General features: G+C 39.9%; 1 protein-coding gene across 1 annotated transcript in view; it reads left to right on the top strand.

Annotated features, from left to right (window-relative positions):
- LOC149548235 (SNF1-related protein kinase regulatory subunit gamma-like PV42a) overlaps positions 1 to 15442 on the top strand; it is a 246747-nt gene that overhangs the window by 136366 nt on the left and 94939 nt on the right. Inside the window, exon 2 of the mRNA XM_089792280.1 lies at positions 5580 to 5928. Within this exon, the coding sequence (XP_089648406.1) occupies positions 5580 to 5928 (349 nt within the window). The remainder of the gene's footprint in view (positions 1 to 5579; positions 5929 to 15442) is intronic.

Below are 15442 nucleotides of genomic sequence, written 5' to 3'. Positions count from 1 at the left end.
GCTTGAGGTGACTGTGGACTCTCTTCAGTGTACCTAGTTGGCTCCTCGGGAGTCACAGTCACAGTTAGATGAAGTTACTATGGAGTTAGATTGGTACAGTCCACACCAACCCTAGATCATGTTCAGTTGCATATTGTGGTTGGTGGTGAGTTTGCTTCCACAGATGGGGATGAGAGACATGATGATGTGGCCGACACATTTGTATAGAATATGGGCGTAGTAGGTACGAAAGAAGTAAGAGTATTAGTGGAGACGAGTTCTTATGATGATTTTCTTCCTTCTACTGAAAGAGACTCTATTTCTTCATCTCATACACCTGGTAGCATTGGACAATTCATAGTGCCACATTTTTAGAGGGATCAGTTGTGGGTCATTGGGGAGCAGGTTGATGCTTCCACATATAATTTCTAATGCACAATCTTTTATGAAGTATCTTTTGGAGAGTTCGAATGTGCGGGAGGATTCTTATAGAGTGTCTGAGGGTACTCTCACACAAAGCTTTGATGCCATTTGGAGGTTGGTGGGAAATATTGTAGAGACTTTGTCTACTATGCTTCCCTATAGGGATTTTGAGGTTGGGTTTGCTGAGAGGATTGCCTAGGATCCCACCCGACCGGTAGTTTGGAGTCAGAGATTGGATCCATCTTTTGAGTCCCAATTTAATATTGATGAGGCCTTGATAGAGATTGAGATTTTTTATCAGTGTTACACTGTGAGGAATGCTCATCACTTTTCGTTTGACCCATAGGTAGAGCATTTGGTTTCACGTCTGTGTGGGTTAGCTCCAGTTTTATACCATCCATTATGGGATGGATTAGCTCCATCTTCTATAGATGGGATCGATAGTTACAAGTTAGACCACTTGCAATATCCATACACCTAAGACAATTTATTAGAGGTTGGAGTTGGTGATAGTGATGGTCGTTGTCACCTCCACAATGCATTTGGGTGTGAGTGTCAGTTTGATGGGGATTCAGTTGTGTATAGAGTTGGTATTTCAGTTGAATTGAGTTCTGATGGGTTGTTGTCACCATCAATGCCCACAATCAGTTTTCAGATGATTCTATCATTGATATCAATTATCTGGGTGTTGATGCTATAGGAGTTGCTTGTAAATTGCAGGGATAGTACGCAGTTCTACCCTTGGGATTTGGGTGTATTGTGATGTTCATTTTGTTTTGGGATTGCTTAGAGACAAGCAATCTTAGGAAGGGAGGACTATAATTTCCCCATTTTTGCCAGTATTGGAGTTTGAGAGTTTAGCCTACTTATGTGATCCTCATAAGGTAATTATTGTGGATAGAGGGTCTTTTGAGGCAATGGCTTAGCTTGGGAGGATTTTGTCTTCTCCACAATTAAGTAAGCTATAGGTTGGTGTTCATATGACTCATATTGGACTTCATTTGGGTTTAGTTTCATGTACTTACTATTTGTGGCAAGTCAGGTGTTGATTGAGATGAACCCTTTCTATTTTTGGAAAGTGCATTTGGTCACATGGGGAAATAATGAGCGAGTCTTGTTTTAGACGACATATTTAAATGATGATTATTTTGGGAGTTATTATATTTTTAGTGGCCAAATTATTATTAAATTATCAAATGGCTTATTATAAAGTTATAATTTAACTTTATAACTTAAGTTGAGGGTTGAGTCATCATTGAAGGGGGTCATTTATTTAATTAATTACATGCCTAAGCCAAGTATTGGATGTTACTAAAAGAGTTGTGTAGGAAAGTTTCAAGAGTCGAGTTCTTTTGGGAAACTTTCGTAGTTCTGAAGTTGAGTTCTTTTGAAAAACTTTTGTCAACAAGGTATTATAAAAATGAGTTCATTTTATTGGAAAAAGTACGTTTGAATATTTATTTTCTTTTGTTGCCTTTGTGGCTTTTTTTTGAGGTTCTTTAATTTTGATGCCCTTGCTAAGGTATAAGGGTCTTGATGTTGAGAAGTGGTTTGTAATTCACAGTTAAGGTATTGTGAATTAGTTTTTGAGAATTGTTTCTAATCACTATAGAAGTGTGGTGATTTAATTATATTTTGGGATATTGGTTGAATCTTCTCTACTGTATTATCCGTGAATGAGAAGTGATCTACTAGCTGAAGTATTATGGATTAAATTTTGAGACTTGTTCAAGGCTGAAAATCTGAGTCTTCTTTTTGAATATGTTGTTGCTAAGAAGACATTGAGGAGTTGGGAGACATGGTAGAATTAATTACTATGCATTGCATCTTTTTTTGGGCATTGGGGATTGTCATTCCTTTTGGTGTTACTAGGGCCTTCTATTGATCACCTGTACTGTTGCAAAGTTGATTGTCGCTGTGAAATTTGGTGCTGCATTTCTAGATTTGGCGTCACTGCTGTTGGGGTTTTGGTATTTTCAGTTTCACTACAAATTTGGACTGCGAAAACTACAGGTTCCTCATATAATTTGAAATTGATTATTGTATTAGCATTCCAAGTTATCATTAGCTATCATTGTTAGTTGAAATCTGCAGACTTTTATTGAACATACAAAGTGAATGGTAAATTGTTCTTTGTTCATCATTTGTGGAATCATAGCTTATCTAACAGAATTTTACTGGAATACATAAATCATTGATTAGTTCAGTCTAGAGGAAATTACATATACATTTAGTAGTACTGGCAGATATTGGAGTATGCTTGCCAAGTTTTTGACAAATTGCCAAACTCTTGAATTTGTTAAGAGTTGGAGTTTTTAAAGTTATAATCTAGTCAGACTTATTACAATATAGCATCCAATTTTTAAATATTCAGTTGAGCTTGAAGAGTCAACTTTTTGGGCAGTTAAATTGTCATATCTTTTGACTAGCAAGTCTGATTAAACCCTAAGATTTATCGAATTGAAGAAAAAACCGAAAGCAAGAGATTGAAGAAAACAAAAAGATTAAACCAACTAAATAAGCACTTGAAAATGCAAAAAGGGATGTTGAAGGGCTCAAAAACCAAGCATAGGATAACAAAATGAAAAAATGAAAAGGACTTGATGAAAGCCTTCACTAAAACACTTCATTAGATGAATTTATAGTAATTGTTGATCAATTCTTACCAATAAAATAATGAACTTTCTTAGAGAAATGTGAAACTTAATTGGAAAAGTTTCGTACTATTACCTACATTTTGTGGTGACAAAATGTAGGACAACACAGGGAGCTGCGATTATGTTTAGGGAGTTTGGGTATAAATGGTGAAGGGTTTGATTTTGCACTGGGAGGAGCTAGTGTTTGAAGACTACCATACATGTCAAGGATCCTTCATTAGTTCAAAATCTGCAATCACTTATAGAAATCCAATGTCATTCCTTAATTGCTCCAAGTGCCTTAGTTAATTTGAAATAAGTGTTGTTCCTTTAAATTTAGAAATGTAAATATGTGCAACCTGAAAATTAGTGATTAAAGTTTTGAGTATCTATGGTTGAGTAAATCTGCATCTGAGATTTAATATACTGATATTTATTTTCAAAAACTCATTAGAAACTTAGACCTCAAACACATTGAAATTGAAAACATTGCAAAACAGTTCAAAATTTGGTCGATTGTCATAGGGATTTAGAGTATGAGCCAGTAGGGCTTCCTACATCATATGATAAAGTGTGAAGGGTTGGGTGTCTCGTTCCCTTCATGTCAGCTGGATGTCTAACCTTCTTCTGAACTTTATCAGGTGCGGAATCAATATTATCAAAGACAAAAACTTCCATGTTCAACCTATTATCTACAAACATTTTTGCAGCTTTATAAGAAATATTTTCCTCCATCTGGTCTACTTTATCAATATCCAAAGTAAAAGGTTTCTAATTCAGGAGGAAATGAAGGCATAGATACAGTACCATTCATACATTTTTTCATATCACCAGAGTCACGGTCTGCTGCATTCATTTCAACTTTAGCAATTTGACCATCTTCATCCACAACTTCACATAAAACATCATCATCTAAACCCTTCAGCCACCAAATTGGAATAAAATAATACTATGGTTCTCTGGTAGTACCTCTTTGCAGGTAAATGATTGCTCAATTGGCCCCATCTGCACATAGGTTGTGAAAGCCTATGGTTCTTTTCTTTTGATTTGATTTGAAAAGCTCTGAGGTGCAGTAACTGATTCTGCAACACTTCGCTCATCATGAACAGAAAAATAGTAAGAAAAACGTAGTAGAAATGTTATCATTGTCAGATTCTTCTTTTTAAGAAACCCGAATATTTTTACTAGAAGCTGCAACTGATAAATTTCTTGTTCAAGGTCTTTGAGTAAGTAATATCTATGATACAGACTTCTTCACAGCGCTGCAAATTGTAATATCTAGCAGATGAGCCTGGATGAGTAGACAAGATTATTTGTATCAGAAGTAGGACCTTCAGATATTGGAAAATCTCAAGTCTGCAGACATAGTATGCAATTTACTTGAGAGTTTTAGGGTCAGTTTTCACTCCAGAATACTAAGGGAAGTCCCTAGAGCTATTTTTAGGCCTAAAAAACAAGAGCAGCAGTGAAAGAGCATGCAAAATGTCTTGCCACGGTCAAAGGAAATTCTCCTAGTCCTGATGGAGAGGACAAAGCTTCCTATTGAAGTATTGAGAGAGAAAAAAAGCACAAAATGAAAATTCCCTTGAGGAAAACTGAAAATTTTCACCTCATCCTTCTGCAGTCCTGCCTCCCCACGACTTTATCTTCCCTTCCAAGATCCATATATCCTTGCAGAAGCCAATAACTGCTGAACTCCTGAGGAAATCATCCTCTTAAATTGAGGAAGAGTTCCATATATACACTCCTAGGATCTTATCTACTATTGTTGCAATGTGAGGAGGTGAAAGATGGTGAAAAGATTCAGGACACCTAAGCATTCATATCCTCAAGAGGATTGCAGTAACTCTTGCAGCCTTTGAGAAGGGGAAAGGATATACCTCTTCCAAACCAGCGTGTACCTCTCACAATGGACATTTTTTCTGGTCTAGATTCATTTGGAAACGGAAGGAAATGATTGGTTTTTGGTTGAGATGATAGAAAAACATTAAATATGATATTGGGTCCTCCCTATGAAAGACATAAATACAAGCTATGCACAGATATACCACCTCATGGGTCCCATTTCTAAACTTTTGACCTTTCCATGGATATCTGTTTCTAGACTCTAGAGCCATACCACATTCTCAGAGCGGATACTCGTGCGTATTATGTCTAATTTTGATTTAGTTGAAAATATTGAATCTGACGTGTTAATGTATATGCTGATACCTTCCAAAACACTACAAGTTTAGTTGTTTAAATAGTTAGGTTAACTATGACGAATCATGCTGCAACATAATCTCACTTGAGGTTCTTTCGTGAGTTGTTTCATTAGACATCACCTCATTTACACTTCTTTTATGCATCGTATCTGTTGTGAGATTCTTATTGAAAATCAAACTCTTTACTCCATCTGTACTTTTTAAACAAGTGCAACTGAAAATCTGAAATACATCCTGCTAATTATGGTGTACATACAGTGGATTCTTATTTGAATCAGTTATTTTGTGTTATATGAATTTTTGTACCCCATATGACAGACATTATGTTGGGTTGCAGTGTTTTGGAAGTTATGGAGCCATTTAGCAAGGGTATTCATAGGGCATTGGTTCCATTGGAGAGTTGCACAGATCGAGGTTCTATTGTGGAATTGAAAGAGACATCTCCAGGTTATCATATGCTGACACAGATGGATATCATTCGGTTCTTAAAGCTTAGTAGCAATGAACTGAAGCCATTCATTTCTTCAAGTGTTGGTCAGTCAGGTGCTGTTCAAAAGCACGCGTTTGCAGTTACTGCCAACATGACAGTGGCAAGTGCTGTCAAATGCATGCGGAATGCTTCTTTGAATGCTGTTGCAATTGTTGAAGGTTCTGTAGATCCTGAACAAGGGTCAATGTTGATAACAGTATGTGCAATTTAATTTATATATGTGAATTTTATATTGCTTTGGTTAATCACATTAGTTGATTGAAAGACACAAGAATAGTACCGCTGCAACCTCAAATTTAATCGTGCAACGCACAACACATTTAGGGCTTCAATTGGCACCAGACAGTTTGGGTTGAGGCAAAGACACTACATGGTTGAAAGAGAAAACATAAAACTCCTCCCCCGGGTCCAGTACTTAATTTTCCAGACTTGTGAATAAGTGACCTTGAAATGTATCAGACCAAATGCCTTGCAAGCAGCCCGCTGGCAATTAGAGTGAAGAGGGATCACTAAAAGGGTGCTATTCCTCATCCCTCTTTTAAACCAGCTTGTTCATCCATAAGAAAGCTATAAATCATTTTACCAGACTCTCCAAAATTCAATTATACACCAATTTCTTGTTATATAAGTATTGATACATGCCTGATTTTTTTATCGTTTTAAGTAAGAAATTTGTATTCTTTAACAATTTCATTTATATTGTTCATTGTTGGAAGCACAACTTCTCCACTATTGATTAAAAAACTTGAAACCATTCCGTGCATTGTAAACATATGGTTATGCTCTGCTTTCTTTGGCATATGTTATTTACAGAAAATGACTCCATAAAAAAATGATCCAAGGGGATTAGAAAACACAGAAAAATGAAGTAGCAGAAAATCTTGTGATTTTTGGAAAATTAAAATTGTGTTTTGGTGGTTTTCATGTTATGGCGAGTCCTCACAACTTTTGGGGGTAGTGCTCATCTTAGGGTTTTCATATCTCTTCTCAAAGTTTCCTAATCTGGTCACATCTCTTCCAAGAGATAAGATAGATTATTAATGTCCAACAAGAGACCACCAAAAGGGTCTAAGGGATTGACAGTTACAACAAAAAGACAACAACAAAGAAGACACCAATTGGTGCCTGGGGAAAGAACTAACAACCAAAGCACAAAGACCAAAAGAGCACATAGAGGGACCATCTGAAGGTCAAGAGCAATAGATGATAGTGAAGAACAACCAACACAAGTCAATCAACCATTAGGAACTGACCCAAAACTGAAGTTTAACCACTGGGACAAGAGGGGATCCGAGATTGACTCCGAGTATCCCTAGGGGTGGAGGGTTGTCATCTATGAGTATGATCTTTGCAAGGTCTCATGGATTTGGTATGAACAATAGTAGACTGGCTCAAGGTCAAGAACAATAGATGATAGTGAAGAACAACCAACACAAGTCAATCAATCATTAGGAAGTGACCCAAAATTGAAGTTTAACCACTGAGACGAGAGGGGATCTGAGATTGTCTCCAAGTATCCCTAGGGGTGGAGGGTTGTCATCTATGAGTATGACCTTTGCAAGGTCTCATGGATTTGGTGTGAACAATAGTAGACTGGCTCAGTGAATGCTTGGTGCCTTTGGTGGGGGCAACCAACATAAACGAAGAGGTGATGAGCTGATTAGAACCATGAATTGGGGTGATTGAAGCTGCAAAGTGTGATCTTGAAGATGCATGGCCTCATAGATGTAAAGTGCCAGACACCATTGGTCGGTGTATCTGAAGAAGGAAGCCAAGGACTGGTAGTCACTGAAGAGACAATGGAATCTCCTCCAGATCTCATAATAAATAGGGCAGTAAAATAAGAAGTTTGACTTTGTCTTGATCAAACCCATGTCACAAAGCTGGCAAATCTAATCTCCTAGGTCTAGCTGGTGATCGGACTGGATGCAAAGCTCTACCTTGAAGGAGCCCAGGGGGATACATAGAGCATGAGTCCAATGTTGGTTGACATAGGTGGGAAGGACAATGACCCCGTCCCGAAGGTCAATGTAGTGCTCAACATAGAAGGCCATCTTGGGATGGAGACCCAATTGATCTAGGTCGTGTGGGTATATTGCTTGTAGATGTCCATCAAAATGTGTCTATTCAACTTTGATTGGGTAGGGAGGAGATGAGCAGGTGTATCCAGCGGATAAAATAAAGGGAGAGGGTCAATCATTATGCAAATAGAATTAAGAGGAGCTGAAGCCTGAGCATACCAACTAGCCTGACTTGTTGGTCGCTGCTATTGCATCCGAGGATTGATACACCATGTAAGAATATCTATCTAGACCATCAATAGAATCAACAAACACGCAAAGGTGGTGAACACACCCGGTCAAATTGAAGATGGTCTCGAGTATGAAGGGGTGAGCAAAATGATACTAGTGGGGGTAGTCGAAAGGCACTTGATGATGCGCCAAAGGACAAGGGTCCGAACACACTCAACAGACCTCCATTCGGAAGAAAGAAGGGATAGGACCCACACCATAGAACCATAAAGAATAGTTGGTCCAATCAGATAATCCGGGAGGGACATCTTGGACTTGGTGTGCTGAAAATGGTGCCGAAAACATTGTTACTTAAGTAAGGAAAGGGAGTTCAAACCTCTGTTCACTTGGGGTTGCATGGATGGTCTCATACTGAAATGAGGTCCAGAGAATCAGACACCCAACTATGTGTAAGTAGATGAAATCTCAATCTCCTTTCTATAGAAGAAGTGTAGATGAGAGGTCTTCAAACAGTTGAAGACCATAACTCGGGTCTTAGCTAGGTTAACCGTAAGCTATCTCGAGTCACAAAAGGAAGCTAGGCCAACCAATAAGCGCTGGAGGCCTTCAAGAGAGGAGGCCACAAGAACCATGTCATCAACAAAAAGAAGGATGGAAATCAAGACCTGATACAAATAACAACCGTTTTCAAGGAGCGAGAAGTCCTCGAGGAAAGCCTCAAGCTCATCAATGTAGATGCTAAATAAAGTGGGGGAATGTGGGCATCCCTGCTTCACTTTGGTAGTGCTCTAAATAGGTTCGGAGAATCTGTGAGGGGTCTTGAACCGACCAACAAAACACTCATATACTTTTATAATTGCAATCACGAGAATCTCAAGAATCCCAATATCCTGGAGTCGCTGAAATAAGGCCCACTTGAGGAACAAAGTTGAAGGTTTTGTGGAAGTCCACACAACAATAGTTACCTTCACTAAGCAGTGACTAGCCTCCTCAATAATAGCCCGAAGAGTCAAAATGTGCTCTATAGTCTAAAAGTTTGTCTTTAAACCAGCCTGGCCTCTAGCCCAACAATGTCATCTCTCAAGTTCCCTAGAGAGGATAGTATGTAGAATAGTAGCATAGAGTTTGGCAAAGGTGTGACCGACCATGATGGTCTTGTAGTTTTCAGGGTCTAAAGCTGACCTAGATTTGTGGAAGATGGATGATGTGACAAGCTAGTGAAAACAACTCTATCAAAGAGCACGATGAAGAAAGAACTCGAGATTGAAATACCCATCTTGAAGAGTTTCGTCTAGAACCCTTCCTCATTAGTTGCTCTACTACTGCGCATGGATCTAACCGCCTCACGGACATTGGTGAAGGTAAAGAGATGACAACGGGAAGGGGGGATGAGGTGTATGGTGGGATGCTCGAGAATGTCATAGAGGGTGGAGGTGTGAGAGGCAGGTGCACAAAAATCTAGGGTGGAGAGGGCAGGAGGGTGGGTGGGGGAAGGGTGCACCAAAAGAGCTAGGGGACAACAAAAGAGAGGCGTAGAGGGACCTACACTGCGAGATGTAGAAAGAGTGCTTATAATGAAGAAGGCGGCAATAGGCAAGGCTCAATTGGGAAATGAAGGGGCTTGGGAGGAGAAAGCGGTGTGGACGATGCATTGGAAGGATTTACAGTCGTTGTTGAACCACTAGCTTAGAGAGTAGGAATGCGAGCGATTGGGGATGTGAGAGAAGGGGGTGAAGCGGTGGGTGAATGAGAGGATGACAAGCTCCTGAATGACAACAGTAAGGTGATCGAATGTGGTAGAGGCACAAGAGGTGTTAGTGAAGAGCAACTGGTGAAGAGATTGGTTGAGGTGGGAGGTGAAAAGGTCACGATCACCATCAACAAAGGATAAAATGGTGTGAGGGGGGAAGCGACATAGGGGAGGGGCGGGGGGTGGGGGCGTGGGGGCAAGTGGTGGGCGCGAGGGGAGGTGTTGATGGTGAGGCTAAGAAGGGAGTGATCGGCCAGAGGGAGACAAAAGATGGAGAAGCAACTAACACGGGAGATGAAAGAGGTGCAAGAGAGGGCGTAGTCCACCACACTCACACCACTGCAATGGGGCTAACAAGTGAAGAGACTAGAATAAGGAATACAGGCAAGCTCATTCAAAATCAATAAGTATGAAAACTAGCATAAGTGCAGAAAATGGTGACTGTATTGAGTCAAAGGGCCATCCCTATCGTTAGAGATGCACTTTAAACCCATAGAGTGAGTGTCCTACTCCATAGTGCACATTGAATCAATCACTTGGTCATGCAGGGGGTCTATAAATCTTTGGTCTTGGCGTTGAAATCCCCTAGTATAATCATCTCATCCATAGCTGAGAACATGTTGATATAGTCCTACAAGTTAACATAGGTGTCCTCCCTAGAGCTGTGTATAGCATAAGGTGAGGTGGCTAGCGAAAAATAGCAAATTGCCATGAAGATGTCACTGTAGAAGAATCCTCCATCCTAATACAGATCCATAGGAATCTAGCAAATTTATTAGAGTATATAATAGAAGTCGTGTTGATAAGGTGGTCCTTGATGAAACAAGCTACCCCATCAGACCCCCTGAACCCACCTGAAAATATGACCTCTTCTCTATATGGGGACAACCACTAAAACATGGGAGTCTCGGTAACCAAGAAGATGTTTGCAAAACCAATGACACGCTGAAAGAGACCCGACAAGGACCATAAAGTACCATTTCCATTCCAACAGTGAACATGCAAGGAACCACGAGGTGTCTGCTTCTCCAATTGCCACTGCAGGCATCATTTGGCCATGGAGACTGTCCTCGACTCCCAATTGGGTCAAGGTTAATCCCAAATGAAGGCCCTGAAGTTCCTGATAACACTCACTTACTGACCTGCTTTGCCTCTGCCACTAGACCTTGTTAATGCTTCAACTCTAATACATGTGACCTAGTGAGATCTTCATCAAGGTATATCCTAGTAGGAAGAAGAAAGAGCTTCCTCCTCGCCCTAAGAACCTACATACGATTGACAAGTATAAGAAACTCGAGGAAAAGAGTATCATCGTGTCTGATCCATGCTCTATCGAGTGTAATATCTATGATACCCAACTTGTTGCTAAGGAAGGAATATCCTACTAGGTGAGGCTCAAAAGAGGAAGGAGGAAGGCCCTCAACTTGTAAATTGAGTTTGCAAGCCCATCTAACACACTCATCGGCCTGTCTAGCTTGGACAAGTTCCTCAACCCTGAAAGTAGTACGAAGTTGGGACTATTGCAAACTGATGCCCAAGATTTCAACTGTTGTTTCATTTTAGAAGCAAGGGTAAACATCTTATTGACAAGTTCGGCCTATTGGTCTTCAATTTTATGCCCCTGTTCTTTGTTGGAGGCCACTAGTTCCTTGAGGTCAACCAATGCACAATCCAAGGTGGAAGAGAAGCCAACCAACTATGATTTCAGTTCTACAACTGTGGTGGATAGAAAAACAACTATCTTTCAAAACAGTGTTTTCAGTGTCTAATTTATCCATGTGGTCAACTATCCACTAATACGTGACTGGAGTTGGTGGGGGGTCCTTGATTCAAACAACTTGAAAAAGTTGCAAGGTTGTAAAGAAGTAGCAAGAACTCTTTGCAGCCAACCATCAATATTGCGGCCAAAACCAACCATGAAACAATAGAGCCAAACTGTCACAATTGGGTTTTACAATTTTGTGTAGACTGGGAGAGCATCGTAAAAACCTGATTGTGATTAATAGATAGTAGGTCGTCTACAAAAAAAGTTGTCTATGTGTGTTGTTGGCAAAAATAGGCTTACTCAAGGAGTCTACATCAAAATGTTGCAAGGTTGTTGAATACCATAAAACTGACTCATATTCACAGCCGGATTAGTCAAGCTTGTGTAGAAGAGCTTCCAAAAACTCAGTATAAGTATTAGATGGAAAGTCATCTTCAAAATATGTCAAGAGAGCTCAATCTCTCTATGTTTTTTCTGTTGGCAGGATGTCTACATCAATATAAGCTAAGAGAGTCTTAAGTCTGTGAGTGTTGTGATAATGTGAATGTCCAACTAGATGGTTAGGCCACCAAAGGAAAAAACTTACAGAGCCGTCGAACATAGGTATGAAGTTGTGAAAGGGTGCAAAATGAAGCAAACAAGATGAGAGACCCATGTGACCAAGATGAGAGATAATCATGCCTACCTCTCTTATTTATGAAGCAGTGAATTTTTCCTTTCTAACAATTTTAATGTGTATTTTTATTTCCACTAATCTGTGGCTCATTTATTTATATTTTTATGAATATCTCTATGCAACAATTCTTGTGAGAAATTGCTCTTCCCTACAACACCTTAAATTCCTAACATTGTACTACGATTTTCTTTGGATTTGGGTTCACAATCAGAAGTTGATTGGTGATATTACAGCAGAAATGGCTTGTGTTTTGTTGGGATTTCGCAGTAGACATGGGAAATGTGTGCTGGAAAAAGAGGCAAGAGGACAATGTATCCAATGGATGGAACTATTATGGGCACTCATTAATAGCACAAGCCACCTTTTGGGAAAGAACAAGTAAAGGATAAGAACAGATGGTCAAATCTTTCGAACAAACCTTTTGATTAAATTGCTACACCAAGTAGATGATAAGACAATCTAGATAAGCACAAGCTTTGACAAGAATTAGATTAAAAATTTTAGTGTGGGGAAGTCCAACAAGACTGCTATATTATTTATGAACATGACGAGATGTACAGTGCCTAAAACAAGTGCTGCTTATCAAAACATTGAGATATTGGCAAACATTTTTATTTCAACAAACAATCACAAGTGAGCATCTATAATGTCCCCTTTTCTATCACAAGTTGTATGAGGTTTTAGTCGGCCTATTTTCCCTTGGTCTCATAGCCTAACCAAGACATGAAAGGGAGTTAGAGGCCATCTAACTCTAGTAGTTTCAGTTTCAGTTCATTAAGAGTGATCTGAGGCAGTTTTGGGTACACTTACTATTTATAGAAGGCATTATGGGTATAATTGTACATCCATTTGCAGAGGGGTTTGTTGGTTCCCAAAACCATAGGTTGAAATTCTACGAGTCTTGCCAACTTGATGCTAGGATTCCAACCAGTGAAGGGCCAATGTAATGGGATTGATTGATAGGTTCCGAATGCTCTACACTTCTAGCTTTGCAAAACTAAGGTAGGTGCACCTAATCCTGGGCGGATCATTTTAAGTCCAAGATAATTTAAAAAGATCAATTTGAATTAGAATGAAAGTTTCCCAAATGGCAAGAATTATGGAATTTTTTGAAAATTTGTGAAAATGCTGAAGTTACATTAACTTCACTATTTTCAATGATATCTTCAAAATGTAAATGCTTCAAACTAGTAGATTTTGACTTAAAGAAAAAATAAATTTATGAGTGTGAAAGTAGTTGAAATGAAGAGTACTTATGAATTGTTGAAACAAAAGAATATATTAATTTTCAAAAGAAAGATGTGAAATAATTGCCAGCATATAGACTATATGAATCGCGAATGATATAAATGCCAGTGCCAAAAATAGAAGGGCAATAGAGTTAATATTATAAGTTTGTAACATACATCTTTATAAAATTCAATGTAGTTTGACTATAAACAATTTAATGATCAAGACGTGATGGATCAAATGAATGCAATTTTAAACTAGTCTAGATTGTGCTTTCAACTCCTAAGAAGACAAACTGGACACATATATATGTTTACCGTACTGGTAAAGGAATCAACGCATACACAATGGAACAGAATAGCAAAATTACGCACATGCCAGACATGCATTATGCTTCATCAGATGAATAATAGAAGATGATTTACAATGATCCCAGAAGGGATATAAATACTATCCGCCGAATCTTCTTGGAGGAGTCCGTCGGCCACAAACATTATGTCCGCTACAAACTATTTACCCGTCGGCTACAAAATACAAAACACCGACGACAATCATTCCGTTGGCTACAGAAACACCATCGGGACCATCCAGTCGGCTGACACCATCCCCCCCAAAAAGAAAAGTCGTCTCCTGACGACTAACAAAATATCTGAGACAAATTAACAAACAAAATACATTAACGGACTAATTACAACAAGATAAATCCGCTTCTGTCACATCACTTCCACATTCATCTCGTGCCTGTAGCCTCTGCTAACACAACACTGCCTCCTTAATGAAGCTGACCTTGATAGCCACCTGTGCTGCTTTCTCTGTTTTCAATTCCTCGATACCTTGAGCCAAGTGTCGCTGCACTGCCTCCAATTGGATGATTAGCTCCTCCCGAGCTCTCTACGCATCCACCAAGACAGCCTCCCGGCCAACACCTACTCCCAGTGCCTCTGGTACACAAAAAGTCCATCCCTGCAGCAACTTCAACTCTTCTCAACTAGTCAGACTCCCACAACTGATATCCGCAATGACTGGGGGTCCAGAGGGTAACGCCCCCGGCGGGGTCGAGGGGCAGCGCCCCTCGCCGCCAAGACCAAATTAGCACTTCGAAACCCACACAAAACTGCACGGAACACACCATTTCTGTCGATTCTACACTCTTTCTGGCAACCACTGATGCTTCCCCTTCCCTGTGGCATCATCTGCTACTCATTCCGAACAACTTGAATTTGTCATCTTTTTTTTTTTTGGCAAAATTCCTCTGCTTGACATGAACCCAACAATTATCATTGCCTGCGATGAAGTCGTCTCTTCCTTCCACAGCTACCGAAATAAACAACTCATGACATTAATATACCAACACTATTTGCAGATGCCGTAGAAATAAAAAACACCCGTAGAAATGAATGCGCGGCCTTGATAAAAACTTCCTGCCGAAAGACCCTGCCCACGGAAGAATGTCTGCGGAGCACACAGGGAGAAAAATGAAAAAAAATCGCCTCTTCGTCTTCAATTGTCGTTCCCCCGTCTCAAGCCTTCAAGTCTTCTTGCAGCGAAATCGCATAGAAGAATAACAACGTCGGCATGTTGTTTTCCACGCGTCAAGTAGATTGAAATTTGCGGCCTCCAGATAACGTCGTGGGAACAGGTCCTCCACCAAATGCAACGAACAAGAACCCGCGAAAGACTGCAAAAAGGTAGCCTCAACCGTCCCTGCACAGAGAGTGAAAGAGAAAATCCACGGAAAATTCTGTTGTCACGCGGAAGTGCATGAAATAACTCCGCAGAAAGGTTTTGCGGAAGACCTCCTGCAGACTGGTGTCCGCGGAGCACCTCCCGCGGACAGGTGCCCGCGGACCACCTCCCGTGGACAGGTGCCCGCGGACAGATGCCCGCGGAGCACCTCCCGTGGACAGGTGCCCGTGGAGCACCTCCGACAAATTTTTTTTTTTCCAAAATTTTTCAATTTTTTTAAAATTTTTTTCTTTTATTTATTTATTTATTTCAAAAAAATTGAACAGCACCTCAATTTTGCCTCCCGGCATC

The sequence above is a fragment of the Cupressus sempervirens genome, chromosome 7 (assembly GCF_028749045.1).
Source record: "Cupressus sempervirens isolate cs-2001-9-10 chromosome 7, ASM2874904v1, whole genome shotgun sequence".
Lineage (NCBI taxonomy): Eukaryota > Viridiplantae > Streptophyta > Pinopsida > Cupressales > Cupressaceae > Cupressus > Cupressus sempervirens.
This window is presented reverse-complemented; position numbering and strand designations above follow the sequence as displayed.